The sequence below is a fragment of the Nematolebias whitei genome, chromosome 7 (genome assembly GCF_014905685.2).
Source record: "Nematolebias whitei isolate Nwh7 chromosome 7, NemWhi1, whole genome shotgun sequence".
NCBI classification, from domain to species: domain Eukaryota; kingdom Metazoa; phylum Chordata; class Actinopteri; order Cyprinodontiformes; family Rivulidae; genus Nematolebias; species Nematolebias whitei.
Window position 1 is genome coordinate 42,235,437 of NC_056504.1, and position 15,867 is coordinate 42,251,303.

The window sequence follows — 15,867 nt, forward strand, 5'->3', positions numbered from 1 at the left end:
CCTGTCGCTGTGTTCATGTGTCTGTTAGCAAAATATTTCATGAACCACTTGACAAATTTTAATGAAACGCACAAAAAGTAATCACTGGATGTACGTCTACAACTCGTTAACTTTTGGAACTACCTGTTGCAAGATGGCCGCCACAGCTAAATGACCTTAGCAAATACAACAGTTGTCATTTCCCAGTCACATTTACAGATACTGACCTAACATTTGCTGTGGTAGTAGCTGAGACTGATCTTCAACATAACCTTCAAGTGCTAACGGGTTGAACAACGTTCAAGGGTTTTTTTTTTTGTCCTTCGCATCACATGTGAAACAGAATTGTGTACTCAATGTCCCAGTTACACCCAATGTACAACAAGAACAAGATTTTTGCCTAAACCACTAGAATCAGTTCTCCCTTTCTGTTAACAAAATATCTCATGAACAAATGGACAGATTTTAAAGAAACCCTCAGAAAGCCATCATCGGATGAAGATCTACAACTGATTAACGTTTACAGCCGGCCCAGTTCCAGATGACCGCCACAGCTTATCGACACCAGCTAAAATGGCTCTAACTCAGTTATTTCTATGATGAGCTGAGATTTGTTGTGGTAGTAGCTGAGAGATCTTGTTCTAGATTGCGCTTAACATTATTTACAAGATTTGACCAAAACGCCATTCATCTCTCAACAAGATGATCTTTATCCAAAACTCTGCCATAAAAGATATGCCTTTAAATGATCTGAGTAGCTTTCACAGTTGCTTATTGATTATAGACAGGCAGTTTCAGGTGGAGAGAGAGAGAGTCAGGGGCTGAACAGGTGCTGTAGACATGTCTCACACACAGAGAAGGACACTGAGCTTACGTAACCCTCCTCTGACAGCTCCATTCCTGTCAGAGACCCCCCCAGCTCACCTCTGGTTACTCTTGGCCTGTCTCCTGCTCACAGACAGGATGACATCATCACCATGATATGACTGCTGGAGCTGCAACAAGTCCATTAAACTATTACCTTGCACATGATGGGGATTATGCTCCTAAAGTGGCCATTTGGTGTATTAGAGCTCACCAGTTCCTCTGCTCTGGTAGAGGATATTTAGAACTCTAACCACCAGGACATGAAGGATGGACATCTTGGAGAGTGGACAGTGAAAGAATGGCACCAAGGTCACAGGGGGTGGGGGGGTAATCTGACAAGAAAATAATCAATATAGAACACGGTGTCCACTCCTGGAATAAAACAGCCGGATCTTCTCCCTCGCTCACGTGACCCCGCGAGGAAGAGCGTTTAATGAGCATCGAGCGGTGAACAATCTGATCGATGGTCCCGGTAATCTGTGGCCAAACTCAGATTAAAGCAGCAAATATACCGCCTCAGATTATCAACCACCTCCATCCTCTCTGTAGGTTAACACAACTTCCCCCCGCCGCTCTCAGACATCTGCCCTTAAAGAGTTGAGTGAGATGCAGAAGTTTGTGTTCCGGCAGCGCGCGCCGCCGCGTGCACCTCCGGGATCAGACTTTACCTGGTAACACAGGATGCTCTGCGACTCGTTGGCTGTCATGATCCCGGCTGCTCCCGACTTGACCCGGGGAGCGTTCATGGAAGGTGAGAGTTTGTCTCCGCGCGGTCAGAGGACGTTCAGGAGGAAGCCCCGTCAGCAGCTGGCCGCTGCGGCTGCACACCTGTCCACAGCTGGCGGCTCCTTTACATGACGGGAACTGATGGACATCAACAACAGCAACAAAATAGATGATTCTGTTAAATGATGATCTCCGAGCCGCGGCCCCCCCACACACAACTTCTCCACCCCCCGCCCTCCCTGCCTCCGGGTCCTGGCGGCAGAAGCAGGATGCAGAGAGCATCACTGCGGAGGCAGCCAATCAGCGCGCAGATGCGCGCACAGGCTGACGCACTGCTGCGAACCACCGAGGCCAGCGAGTCCAGCTGCTTCACTGTCACACGATGTTCAGCGTGGAGGGACTTCAGCGTTTCACATGATAAATGTGGAGATTCCTGAATACAAGTTGTATCCTCTGTGGAGTGCACGAACCTTTCACCTTTAGAGCTCTTAAATACAAAGAAAGGTTTTCCCGAGACTCCTCTGTGAAACAGGTGTGTGCATGCTGATAACTTAGTTCAGATCTTTTAAAATGGGGTTCTGTGGAGAAGTTTAGACCAGTTAGTATCTTACCTGTTGCAGGTTGCTCATTGAACGATTACAGTTTGAAGAAATAACTGATGGCTAGTCCGAGCAGTAAAGAGGACTGCTGCCAGGGTTAGACAGATACTTCCAGTGCACCTTTGGACCTGTTGGGAACTATCCGGCTGACAGATAATGTGCAGCAGCTCATTTGACCATTTTTCTTACACTCTGGGCTGGGTCCAGTTGCATCTCTTGGCCTGTGCCTCATCCCATGAACCACTGTTCTCCCCTCCCTTCCATCTTGGCGTCTTGGCATCTTGGTGGACCGCCTGAATCCAAAATTCCCAGGCCATTTGTCCCAGTTTAGCCCTGATTGCCGCCAACAACTTCAAATTAAAAAGGTAAAAGTACTGCAGCTAATGTAAATACACTTGTGTAAAAGTTTACACCATTATCTGTTATACATTAAATATTTTGAAAGAAATAATGAAGTATTCCTGACTGTCAGATGTGCTGCAGGGTTCACAGGAAGCTGCTGTTGTTATTTGTGCTTGTTATGATTCAGTTTAAACACCCATGTTAAGTAAAATTCACAGCGTTTGCATAATTCATCACAAAATGTTTGATATTGGAGTTAAGACCAGCAGCAATGCTTCTAATTGTTGGCTTTGTCCATATTAGTCAGTTCAATCAGATATAAAGACTTCTTATCCTCAAACCCGAGGTCACTCAAAGAGCCATCTACAACAGGTAAAACACTAATTTCTCTAATTTCTCACTAATTTCTTTTTTAACTTCAGACTGTGACAAGCACATCAAATTTACCTTTAAGTGCATAAAGCTGAAAATTACAACTCCAAATAACAATACTTGAGCAAGTGTAGCTGATGTTAATTTCAGTACTTGAAAAACCCCATGCATGCGTTTTGGATCATCTTCACTATACGAGAGGTGGGGGACACCCTGGACAAGTCTCCAGTCCATCACAGGGACACATGAGACAAACAACCATTCACTCTCTCACTCATAGGGACAATTCAATTACCAGTCAGCCTAACATGCATGTTACTGGTCTGTGGGAGGAAACTGGAGTACCGGGAGAAAACCCACACATGCACAAAGAGAACATGCAAACTCCACCCAGAAAGGCCCCGGGCCGGGATTTGATCCAGCGACCTGCTCACGGAGAGGCAACAACTCTACCCACTTCACCACCATGCCACCCTGTATTGCTTTCTCATTGACTAATTCTAACAAAAATTATATATTTTAGGATACACTGTGTTACCAATCATGTGTTTAGTTTTAATGGTCATTAAAATCACAAGATAAGATAAAATAGAACTTTATTTATTTATTTTTCATTTACCCTTTATTTATCCAGGTAGTCTCATTGAGCCACGAGAACTCATTTTCAAGAGAGACCTGTTTAGGGAGCAGATGGGCCCAGAGTGGGGCGAATGAGGGTGGGGGCAAGTGTGGGTGCTTCACCTACCCCACCCACATTTTTGATGTTGTCGGGGCTGGGGCATGAACCGGCGATCTTCCGATCACAGGCCCACCTTCTCTAACCTCTGCGCCACCACTCCCCTATTATTGATCCTGCAGGAAATTGTTGTGCCAGAGTTTCACTACAGAGGAACATACACAAGGATATATACTATTATTAATGTTTGTAATAACTGTTTAGTTTTCCATATTAACCTGCTGGTCATGGCATTCTGATTAAAGGTTAAAACAACATTAGTTAAATAATACTGTATATCGATAAATTTACACATTTTTTTAAATTATTATTATTAGTTCAGCTGTGGGCAGCACGGTGGCGCAACTGGTAGAGCTGCTGCCTCTCAGTGAGCAGGTCCTTGGTTCAAACCCCGGTCCAGGGGCCTTTCTGGGTGGAGTTTGCATGTTCTCTCCGTGCATGCGTGGGTTTTCTCCGGGGGCTCCGGTTTCCTCCCACAGACCAAAAACATGCATGTTAGGCTGATTGGTAACTCTAAAATTGTCCCTAGGTGTGAATGAGAGAGTGAATGGTTGTTTGTCTCGTTTGTCTCTATGTGGCCCTGTGATGGACTTGCGACCCGTCCAGGGTGTACCCCGCCCCTCGCACAGTGATTGCTGGACATGGGCACCAGCGACCCCTGTGACCCAAAATGGAATAAGCGGGTAAAGATAATAGATGGATGGATGGATAGTTCAGCTGTTCTCTCTAGAGGGGTCTCCACAGCGAGTCATCCTCCTCCATCTCACTCTGTCCTCACGCCAACTACCTCCATGTCCTCTCTAACTGCATCCATATATCTCCTCTTTGTCTTTTTCCTGGCAGCTGCATTTCTAACATCCTTCTACCAGTATACCCACTGTCCCTTCTCTGGACATGTCCAAACCACTGTCCCTCCTCTGGACATGTCCAAACCATCTCAGTCTTGCTTCTAATTTTATTTCCCAGTTGTTCAACCTGTGCTGTACCTCTGATGATCTCATTCCTAATCTTATCCATCCTTGTGAAAACCTCAACATCTTCATTTCTGCCACTTCCAGTTCTTTCTCCTGTCTTTTTGTCAGTGCCACTGTCTCCAGATCATACAACATAGCTGGTCTCACCTCTGTCTTGTAAACTTTTCTTCTGACCTTTGCTGACACCCTTTTTGTCACAAATCACTCCTGAAACTTTTCTCCATCCACTCCATCCTGCCTGGACTCTCTTTGGCACCTCTTTGCCACACTCCTCATTTTCCTGGATAGTGGACCCCAAGTACTTGAAGTCCTGCACCTTTGTGACCTCTGCTCCTTGTAGCCTCACTGTTCCACCTCCTCCCTCTCATTCACACACATGTACTCTGTCTTACTACGACTGACTTTCATTCCTCTTCTTTGAAGTGCATACCTCCACCTCGCAAAGTTCTCTTCCACCTGTTCCCTGTTCTCACGACAGATCACATCATCTACAAACATCATAGTCCACGGGGATTCCTGTCTGACCTCATCTGTTAGTCGGTTCATCACCAGAGCAAACAAGAAGGGGCTCAGAGCCGATCCTTGATGCACTCCCACCTCCACCTTGAAGCTATCTGTCACTCCTGCAGCACATCTCACCACTGTCCTGCTGTCCTCATAAATGTCCTGTACCAGTCTAACTTACTTTTCTGCCACTCCAGAGTTCCTCATGCAACACCACACTTCCCTCCTCGGCACCCTGTCAGATGATTTTTCTAAATCCACAAAGAAGAAGAAAGAAAAAAGTGCTAATTCCCCTGTAGTTGCTACAACTCTGCACATCACCCTTGTTCTTATAAACGGGCACCAGCACACTTCTCCTCCAGTGTTCAGGCATTTTGTCGCCCTCAAATATGCCATTGAATATTTGAGTCAAAAACCTCACTGCCATCTCTCCAAGACATTTCCAAACCTCCACTGGTATGTCATCAGTTCCTACTGCCTTCCCCTTCTTAGTCATTTTCAGAGCCTTCCAAACTCCACTCTCACTAATCTTTCCCACTTCTGGGTCCACAGCTTCTACGACTTCTACTTTTTTCTTCCCCTTAAGTTCTGACACATTCATTATCAACACGTTTGTATTTTGATTACATTTAAGTACATTGAAAATCCCTGAACTGTTGTCATTTAATAAATACAATGTAACAGTGATTCTGTGAGCTGCTGATGAAGTCGCAGCACAGCTCCATATTTGATTTGAAAACATCAGCACATGTTAGAAAGCTTTGTTTGCCATCCATCCAATATCTTTACCCACGTCTTCCTTTTCAGGTCGCGGGGGTCACTGGTGCCCATGTCCAGCCTTCATTGTGCGAGAGGCGGGGGACATCCTGGACAGGTCTCCAGTTCATCACAGGGACACATAGAAATAAACAAGACAAACAAACATTCACTTTCTCACTCACACCTAGGGGCAATTTAGAGTTACCAATCAACCTAACATACATGTTGTTGATCTGTAAGAGGAAACCGGAGAACCTGGAGAAAACCCACACATGCACGGAGAGAACATGCAAACTCCACCCAGAAAGCCCCTGGGCTGGGATTTGAACTGAGGTGACCTGATGAGAGGCAACAGCTCTATCAACTGATCCACCGTGCTGCCTCCATGTGGCTTTGTGTGCCACCTTGTGGAATTCTAAAATACTGTATGATTTAATATGTGTATGCATGAGACATTTAAAGACAAATGGACTTCAGCTCAAGTCTCACAGCTGTTTATTTAAATACAGAACTGCATCTTCTTCCCTTTAATGAACAGCTGACACTTTGCCATCTAAGAAGTCAAAGACCACCACTGTTTCCTCCTAACTTTAACATGTGATCAAAACAACACAAGTCTATCCATCTGCCACACCTGGCTGACTTGGTTTCCATGTTTTCTCCCTTCAGTTCACGGCGCACTGAGTCCAGACCGGAGGAGCACACCGATGATTTATTGTTGTCAGACTCACACTGCATCCACAGCTGTTAGAGAAGGGCATCACTTGTTTTCAAACATGGCTAAATTGAACCTCCATCGACCCACAGTGTCCTGATTTTTTTGGGTACTGTTGTTATGGCAACTATAAACATGATGTGGGAGCATGAATGGTTGTCATGGTAACTGTCTGTGACAGGTCAATAGAAGCCAGAGGCAGACAGAGTGACGATGTCACTACATTCAACAGAGGTTTGACTATTTGTGATTATTGCGTAATCTCACCTATTTTTAGAAGCAGAAATGCATCGTGGGACATATTCGATTCACACTTTCATCATGGCTGCTCGAGCTGTATGTTTTGGGCGTGATTTTGTTTTACATTTCTGCAGTGATCAGAGGAAGATGTGTGTTTGTGGAGCTCGTTCAGGTCATACTTGACTGAAAGCTATTTGCTCTGAGGTGTACACAGCTGGACAAAACACCTGGATGTTCAGACTTGCAGGCAGAGCAAGGAAAAAGGGTGACAGTTTTAATCATATCAAAGTTATACACAGTAGTTCAACTTTTTTTACTTGCCCTTTTGACATCTGACAATTTTTCCTGCTTTGAATACATAATTACACCAGTATTAATAATGTAAAGTTATCACAAAAGCAATTTTGTGCTATTAAAAGTGTTTCTTGTCAAACATTTGTATCCTCTAACGCCCCCACAACCTCTCCTCTTTAGTTATTCCTATAAAGCAACTGGATGTGATGCATGTGGACTCTGACAGGACACTTAATAATGAGGGTAAACTATATGAAATGTGTGTGACAGTATATTATTATTTTTTTGGTACTGACTGGAAATCTATGGCTGGTTCTACAACGATTGCTCCCTTTGGGTTTCTCGCTCAACATATTAACAAAAGCACAAGAAAAGCAAGACAGAGTCTAAGAAAGAGCAACAACAACACAGTGCAAAATTTACAATATTTTAGATCCTTCCAAAATACAAACTTAGATCCATGTGATTCAAAGTAAATTTGACATGTTTCTTCATGCATGCTCTTCAGCTCAGTCTACATGAGTAACAGCTTCATTAAGAGTAACTTTAAATATTCTTGGGACCTCCAGCCAGGGGTGCCAGAGGATGACATGATGATGATGTCGCTGTTTAAAGTGCTTTATAAATAAAATGGTATGGTATGATGAGTTTTAATCCTTTCCGCAGTAACAGTGTCGTGACAAAGACTGGGAGTCATTTGTGATCCAAAACATGCAAAAAGTCCTGCAGAGAGCCCAGGAGCTGGCTGAGCACGGCAAGGCGAGCTTTGAGCTTCATGAAGCGTGCCTTCTGGAAATCTATACTAATTAGATTGCACCATTTAATGCTGTAACCATGCAGCTCTGCTCTGCTGCAGGAGGACAAACTGAGGCTTGTGCTTGATGAACAAATCACTTCCACAGGAGGCCTTCAAGCAAACCATGAAACAAGTTAGACTGTTGTAAAGTTAGCTGTTGCACGTTTCTGTTGATGCTCTCTTCACGTCCACACAATGAAGATGGTAATCACTTCCACAGATCATATTTGAACCCTGACGCAGGATTTCTGCTCAGACCTGCTAAACTTCAATCCCTTTTCCTTCTAACCAACAAAATGTTGCTGCTGGAACCCACTGTCTGCTATAAGACAGAACTTTCCTCCTTTCCCATTATCAGTGAAAATTAGTCATTCCTCCATCAGAAAGTCAAAGCACAGGAGAACATGAGCAGCTCAGAGTTTAAACAGGGGGCAGCTCAAATGTGTCTTTTATTTGTTGCTTTATTGGGCTAAAGCCAGACAAAGAGCACACTATTTATTTTGAATTTAGTTGGATTAAATGGTTACTGTTGGTAAAAATTTAGTAGGATTATATGATTGTAATTATTTTAGATTGCCAGCAGGTGGAGCCAGAGAACAGGCTTTGGTCAGACAGCGACTGTTGCAGAAAATAAAGTTCTTAGAGTGCTTAAAATGCTTTAATGTAACTCATAAATTCGTCATGAGTTCGCATAAAATTGCTACATTGCTAGCCTTTAAATCAGGTGAATAAGTGAAATTTTGCAGACAGGAAGTGCTACATGTATTCAGATGCCCAACATGGCTTATGTGGTGTTTGTCTAAAACCATTAGGCCTCCAGGACTCATTGACTGACATAATTTATTTATTCAACCTGTAACTTAAAGACTAAATTTAATAAAGTAATGGGTGAAAACTTATTCCATGACAGCAAATAAACATTCCTAAACAAAAACGGAAATCAACTTCAACACGTTGAAAGGTTATTTCAGGCTGGTTGTTGACTTCAGTTTGCACAAAAAAACAACAAATCAATACTTGGGCAGCTCCTAAAATGATAGTAGAGATCAATCATGTTGTTGGAAAGCTTGTGATGTCAAATGAAACATTAGGTCTGTGCTGGGATAAACCTAAGCATGAAAGCATTTTCATATAATTATCCAGTTCATTGAACATTAAAGGTTATGATGGGTGCAGGCTTGATTAATATCTCATGCATGTTTTGGTGCACTTCTAGTTTGTTACAGTGACATCGCCTCAGACAGTAAAACTTAGCTCATCAGCTTTTTACACGTATGAATAAATAAAAGCAGAAAGTGTCGCTTTTCTTTTCCAAAACAATTAAAACAACCATCAATGGGAAAAATATTTTTATTAATACACTTAATATGATATATATATATATATATATATATATATATATCAACATTTATAGACAAAATATGTACATCAGACATCTCTCTTTAGGTCCCAAAATAGAAAACCTTAAGTACCTCTCTCTCTATAGAAAACTAGTTTTCTGGTAAAACTTACATTCACATCTCCCCTGTTTACGCCTCAGACTCTAGTATTCATACATTAGAGAAAAACAAAAAAAAACATCTGCAGTTTATCAACTTTTTTCCACAAGTAAAAAGGCAACAGCAAGAACAAACACCGGGTTTGACTTGAGCAGAAACACGTCGAGTAGGTCCAGCACAGTGCTACACAATGTACAGCTTCTGAGGACACGGCATCGTCCGCACTCTCAACTTACTGCCCGGGTGGGCAGAGCGCTAGAACAGGTATCAAAAATAGAAATGTACGTGAAGTTTATGGACAATAATTACACAAATCCATCTCAGCTGGCTGTTTGTCAACAGAAAGATACAAGACACTCGCTTTGGCCATGTGGTGGCCTATCCCTTCATCCAAGGTTGCATCCTCGTCTGCATACACTTCGAGAACATCCTTGAGTTTTATGGTGCCAGCCATCACGTCTGGCTCGAAGGGCGTGTTCCAGTTATCAGAATGGTGAGCAAAGGACATAGGCAACAAACTTTTGGTGACTAACACGGCTAATTTGGTGCAAAGGTTTCAAGAGTACAAAGAGGTGAGTCTTTATCACAACGGCTACAAGATGCGTCAACGTCGTTTACATCTCCACAGCAGCATCGAGAACATTTCTTTCTTTACATTCAACCAACGTGTGTGTGTGTGTGTGTGCAGGGCAGTGTCTGATACATGAGTAAAGAGAAAACAAAATCACTGAGGTTTAAACATTCACCCAGAGCGTTTGCATTCCTCCCAGTGGGGATGGATGCTGCTCTGAACCCTCGTCTGATTGTTTCTACAAGTCATGAAGAAAGCAAAGTGAACGATTACGATCAGCTCCGTCATGTGCACGTCCGTCCCACTGCTGGCTTTGTCTCTGGCTACAAACAAAAAACACATCGTCCTTTCACCTGCTCCTTCATGTTTCGTTTTTATTCTTTGGTTTCCAGGTTGAGCGGTGGTACCTGCTTCAGTGCTTGAAGGAGGGCAGGGGAGTCCATGGGGGTCTGAGATATGGCTGGGGCTGGAGAGCCTCTTCTGGGAGACAGCCCCAGTTGAGGTGGGGGTGGTCTCTCGCTGGACATGGGGGGTGAGGAGCCTCCCACGTTGGGGTACAGCATGGGCACGGCTCCAGGATACCAGCACTTCTCCAGCATTGGCAGATAAGCTGCAGCAGAGGGTGGGATGAGGTAGAACGGCATGCAGAGCGGGTGTGGCGGTGGAGGGTGGCTGGGGGAAACGCTCATGTAGCTACCGTAACCGCTGGAGGACGACGAGGTTGACGACTCCCCGCCCGAGAGCAGCTCATCCTCCGAGGACTCGACGCGGGGCCGTTTGTGGCGAGGTTCATCGCCCTCCTGCTTGATGCCAGAGCTCTGCGGTCGCTTAGGCTGGCTCTCCTGACCGTAATAATCTGGACGACCCTGCAGGGCACCCCCATCACTTTTCTCCAGCTCCCCCCCGTAGCCACTGTCTGTGTCTGTATCGCTGCCGCTCTGCTCGCTGCTGGGCGGAGCATACGCTCGCTGGATGACAGGCACGCAGTTCCTCCCATAGCCCTCCGTGGGCTTAGGGGGTAAGCTGGTGGTTGCCTCCTTGTGAAGTTGGTGCTGTTGGTAGGTTGGGCTCTCCTCGGGTTGAGGGCTGAGAGGGGTGGGGGGTCGGGGCAGACTCTGCAGAACCTCTGCAGCTATTTTGTGAAGGTGGTTCATTAGATGAGATGGAGTTAAGTCTTTGTCCGACTCGTGATTGGCGAGATACTGAAGAACCTCCTTGGCGCACATGTGGAAACCAGAGTGAAACATCTCTTCTGACTGTTCCTGGCTAACGGGTGGCTGCTCTATAAAACAAACAAAACACATCCGTGAGAAACTTAACACACACACACACACACACACACAGGGCGTGCTTTTATTGGAAAACAACCAAAGCAATCTCATCCTGCAGTTATGAACTCATTTGACTATTTAGCATTATGGGCTGCAGCTACCTTACATCACTGTGCATGTTACGTGTGTGCAGCTCACCAATTTGCATGCCGCTCTGCAGAGCGAGGATCTTCTGCTGCTGCTGCTCCAGAAGACAGGTGAGGGCTTTCACATGTTTGAGCGTGAGCTCTAAAACCACAGCCTTCTCCAGATGGCCCAGAGTCTGAGGGAGATGCACACAGTCAGCACATCCTGACTGCTTATCCAACACACACTAAGCTGCACTAATGCTGGGAACATGGCTTTGTCTATTTACTTAATGCAGCAGCTATATAAAAATGTGTGCATTTTTTTTAATGTAGAGTTATTATAACTGTTAAGAGGAAAAGTGGAGCTCAGAAAGTCTGAAAATCCAACATAAAAAATACTTTCTCTTCAGATTTGGCTGCTGACGCACTGGTGCAATACACCAAAGCTGCCACTAGAGGGCGCAGAGTGCCAGCCCACCCTCCCTCCCGGCGTCAGGCTGCAGGGTGAACTTACAGTGAGTTTCAGGTGTTCAGGTAATAAATCTTTCAGCTGAGCGATGCACTCGTTTATCCGATCGCGTCTTTTCTTCTCAATGAGCCTGTGAGGCAGCTTGTAGGTGTCCTGCGGAGAACAAACACACGCGCTGCGTCAATACATGCCCGGGCAGAGGTCCACCCATCGAGGGGAAAGGATCCAGAAGTTATGTCATAGCAGAAATTGGGTCAACCATTTATGGGAATTTATGCCCGCTTTAATCCCTCCCTTGTGGGATTACAAGCTTAAAGCACCGCGGTTTGAATGCATTGACAAGTAACCTGATAATCAAAAAGAGCACACTTACTTTGCTCTCCTCTCCTCCTCTCTTCATTCCCCGCCTGGGTTTATACATATACATCTGGAAATCCATCCTAACGACGCAAACAAATGCAAACAGACGCATTCAGCATAAAACAAATACATAATGACATTATTCTGTGGGGTAGGTGTTTACAGGTTCTTCCAGAGGAACTCACCCCTGCACGTCTGACAGATCAGCCTGATGTTTGGAAAGAGGAGGTGGCTGCACGCTGGGGATTCGCTCCATTCTTTATAATCCGGTAATAAAATAAAAAAATAATAATGCGGCTCCAGTCAAGATTTACCAGCGAGGTCGCAAAACAACACGCATTCGTTTCTCAAAACAACCTGTTCGTCAAGTGTAACAGCAAAAACCGGTCTAAAAAACGTTTACGCGTTTGCCATTTTCTTTTCGCGTATTCTGAATGTAAAACGTGTATTATTATTTTAAGTCATTCCACGCGAGTCGCTCCGCAGAAGGAAGCCGAGCCTCCCTCACGACGCTTTGGGGGGGAAGTGGTGGAGTTGGGAGCGACGAGTTAAATAAACCCTCCGACTCTCCGCTCACGCTAACCTACCTCTCAGTCACATGAGGCTCACGTGTTAAACGGCGCTGTGTCCTCGGCGGGAGGGACGGCCCACTTGTAACAGATCCGGCGCCCGATTGGTCGGAGCGCGAGTGACGTCAGAGGGAGGGCGGGGCGCTGCGGATCCCGTGTATCGCCATGCTGAAGAGTGTGGCAACAAGGCTGGACGAGCGTGGCTGAGACGAAACTGGACGGGATTTCGGCAGGACATGGTGCGAAGGGCGCGTGGAAACAACTGCAACATGAAAACAACGTACAGCGACACAATATACCGCAGTTTCATGGGTAAAAACAACATTAATATTAGAAATGAACGTTTTGCAATCATTGCTGCGTGTATTAGGGAAATCGAAGAGCTAGCTGCAGGTGTAAACTGTTAACTTTATGGAGAGAACAAACGTGCGGTCACGGCAGGTTGTCCACGTGCACCCGAGCGTGGAGTCCGTGACTGTTATGAAGCCATCCTGTCACGTTGATCTCCTCATGGGCTCAGGAGCCTGCTGGTCAGACAAATCACATCCAGCTCATCCTGCACAAGGCAGCTACACCTGTCCACAGACCAGGGTCAAAACAACGCTGCACGTGCACGCACACACCAACACACACGCCCCTTTTTCCAGCACACAATCCTCACGATAAAATGCATCAGAACTTTACAGTTGAATTGCAAAAAGTCAGCCTGTTTGTTGTGCATCAAAAAAGTTACAAATTTGGATTATCGCTCACCACTGAAAGGCGGGTGATAGTGTACTCATGCGTTTGTTAGCTCTGTTATCAAAATATCTCGTGAACCAGTGCATGGATTTTATTGAAACTCTCGGAAAATAATTATTGGATGCACGTCAACAACAGATTCACTTTTGGAGTCAACCTAATTCGGCATGGCCACCACAGCTAACTGATTAATTTAAATTCAAAAATACTTTACTAATCCCAAAAAGAAATGAAATGTTGAAACTCATCCTGGTTTCATTAAAGAGTTGTTCTAGATGCTGATGGCTGTGGGCAGGAAGGATCTCTTGTAGCGGTCTGTCCTACAACGGAGCTGAAGAAGCGTCTGACTGAAGACACTGTTGTTGTGTGACAGTCTGATGAAGAGGATGCTGAGGGTTGTCTGTAATGTTCTTCATTTTATGAGGAATCATTCTATACAATCATCTCCAAAGAAGAGTCCCCAGAACTGAGCCAGCCTTCTTTATGAGCTTGTTGATCTTCTTTAAGTCACTTGCTCTGGTGCTGCTACCCCAGCAGATGATGGCAGAAGAGCTAGCGCTCTCTACAACAGACTTCTAGAAGATATGCAGCATCTTGCTGCAAACACTGAAGGACTTCAGCTTCTCTGCTCTGTCCCTTCATGTAGACGGCTTCACTGTTGCATCTCCAGTCCAGTCTGTTGTCCGATCTAGTCGAGGTGTTATTTGAGCTTGTGAAATGTTAATCATCTGCTCCAAGTTGTAAAAAAAAACCCCCCACATTGTTATGGTTATGCATCATAACAAATGTCCAAAAGTAAAAAAAAAAGTTTCATTAAAAATCCTTCACAGCAGCCGATAGCAGAGGAAATAATCATCAAAAAAATTATATCCAGAAAAAAGAAGAATTAAAGTTTTCAAAGCAATATCTCAGAATGGATGTAACAGATGCAGCCACCTTGAGCAGTACAATTCTAGAATTCAGTGGTTTTAACGAACATAAAAATGACTCGGTTTTACAGATATTGGGCTGAATTTGGTGTACCAGTAGTAAATTTCCAGGCGGTTCCGATTATTCAGATGTCAGGTTTGCGTGAAAGCAGAAATAACTTTAAAGTAACAACAGAGGGTCTATGACACAAGCTCTTTCTGCATGAACACACCAACATTTGTGAAGTATAATCATGTTTTTATAGATACTCCAGAGTGCTGAAAGTAAACTCATATGGGGCAGGCTGGAGGACTCATTAATTACAAAATTACCCTTGCACTTTACATGTCCCAGCAGTTCATATATAATTAAATATTCCTAATATGACAGGAAGATGCTGGAGCCAAAACAGATGTGCAAAAATTCAGGTCTCTTTTGTAAATGAGTCCTTGAGGCTCAATGGGATTAACCTGTATAAATAAAGGTTGAAAGAAATAAAAAAAAAAAAAAAAAAAAATTATATATATATATATATATATATATATTGCATTTTTTTTGTTTGGAGAATACCACTAACAGGAATGAATATTCCACAAATTGGAGTTATTTGTAAACCTTTTGAGTCGTTGCCTTTAGCGTGTTGAAGCCGACAGCCATTTCAATCAGCAGGTCGATGTTCACGCTAACCTCTGAAGCATCAACGTAAACTTCATGGTTGCGACTCGGGGAAATACCGGGCCTTCGTTTTCTTTAGCGTGACATTTGGTTCTGTTCTGACGCAGACACGGTTTTCACCAACAGGTTGTTTTACACACTTATTTATTTAAATAAGCTTCACGGTTGGAATGTACAATCCAGACACAAACCTGCAGTTCTTTGAACAATTTAGTTCAGTCACGCAGCAAGTGACATCTGTAAAAACACGTTTGTTTCCCACGCAAACACTTAAAACTCTCAATCTTTTAGTGATGCTTTACAAAGTGAACAACAAAAACATAATGATCTGGGTGCTACAAAAATATCAGTGCACGGGACTAAACTGATTTAATGTGTACATAACTCTGAGTAGATTGAAGTGAAATAAAGTCTGCACAACATTGCCCCGAAAATCCTAAAGTTTAGACATGTTTCAACTGGAAACCAAAAAGCAAACTAAATAAAAATCAGAACCATAATATTAAAGCAAAAACATGATTTGTTGCGTCTCTCCAGTAAGAAGATACTATATGTCATTTGGAAAAGGTTCTCCGAGGTCAGGGTTATTTATTTTACAAAAAGCTTCCATGCAGCTTAAAATATGTCTTCCTTTTTATCTCAACCGTCCCAGAACAAACAAACGACCTCAGTTTGAGATAGTCGGGAATTCTGAAATTGAAAAACAATCACATGCCTTCATTAAAAATATAAATAAAACAGATAGAATGGGTTTATAACATAATGAAGCCAC

The 15,867-nt window shown here is 44.0% G+C and overlaps 2 protein-coding genes across 2 annotated transcripts in view; both read right to left on the minus strand.

Annotated features, from left to right (window-relative positions):
- The window catches only part of slc4a8 (solute carrier family 4 member 8), a 35,929-nt gene extending 34,237 nt beyond the window's left edge, over window positions 1-1,692 (minus strand). The window contains exon 1 of the mRNA XM_037679881.1: window positions 1,515-1,692. Coding sequence (XP_037535809.1) covers window positions 1,515-1,592 — 78 coding nt within the window. The 5' untranslated portion in view covers window positions 1,593-1,692. The remainder of the gene's footprint in view (window positions 1-1,514) is intronic.
- Window positions 1,693-9,344: 7,652 nt separating this feature from the next.
- LOC119412575 (class E basic helix-loop-helix protein 40) lies at window positions 9,345-12,720 on the minus strand. Its single transcript, XM_037679599.1, has 5 exons — window positions 12,387-12,720; window positions 12,215-12,281; window positions 11,887-11,994; window positions 11,443-11,566; window positions 9,345-11,255 (listed from the first exon to the last, which is right to left on the minus strand). Exons 1-5 carry the CDS (start codon window positions 12,455-12,457, stop codon window positions 10,348-10,350), a joined length of 1,278 nt encoding a protein of 425 aa, XP_037535527.1. The 5' UTR covers window positions 12,458-12,720; the 3' UTR covers window positions 9,345-10,347.
- Between the last annotated feature and the right edge of the window lie 3,147 nt (window positions 12,721-15,867).

Excerpts from the sequence above, each read along its gene's own strand:
- LOC119412575 (XM_037679599.1), bottom strand. The coding sequence starts at position 12,457 with ATGGAGCGAATCCCCAGCGTGCAGCCACCTCCTCTTTCCAAACATCAG. Across the intron at positions 11,995-12,214 it reads GAGGAGGAGAGGAGAGCAAA|GACACCTACAAGCTGCCTCA; the intron begins GTAAGTGTGCTC and ends TGTTCTCCGCAG. Across the intron at positions 11,567-11,886 it reads CTGAACACCTGAAACTCACT|ACTCTGGGCCATCTGGAGAA; the intron begins GTAAGTTCACCC and ends CATCTCCCTCAG.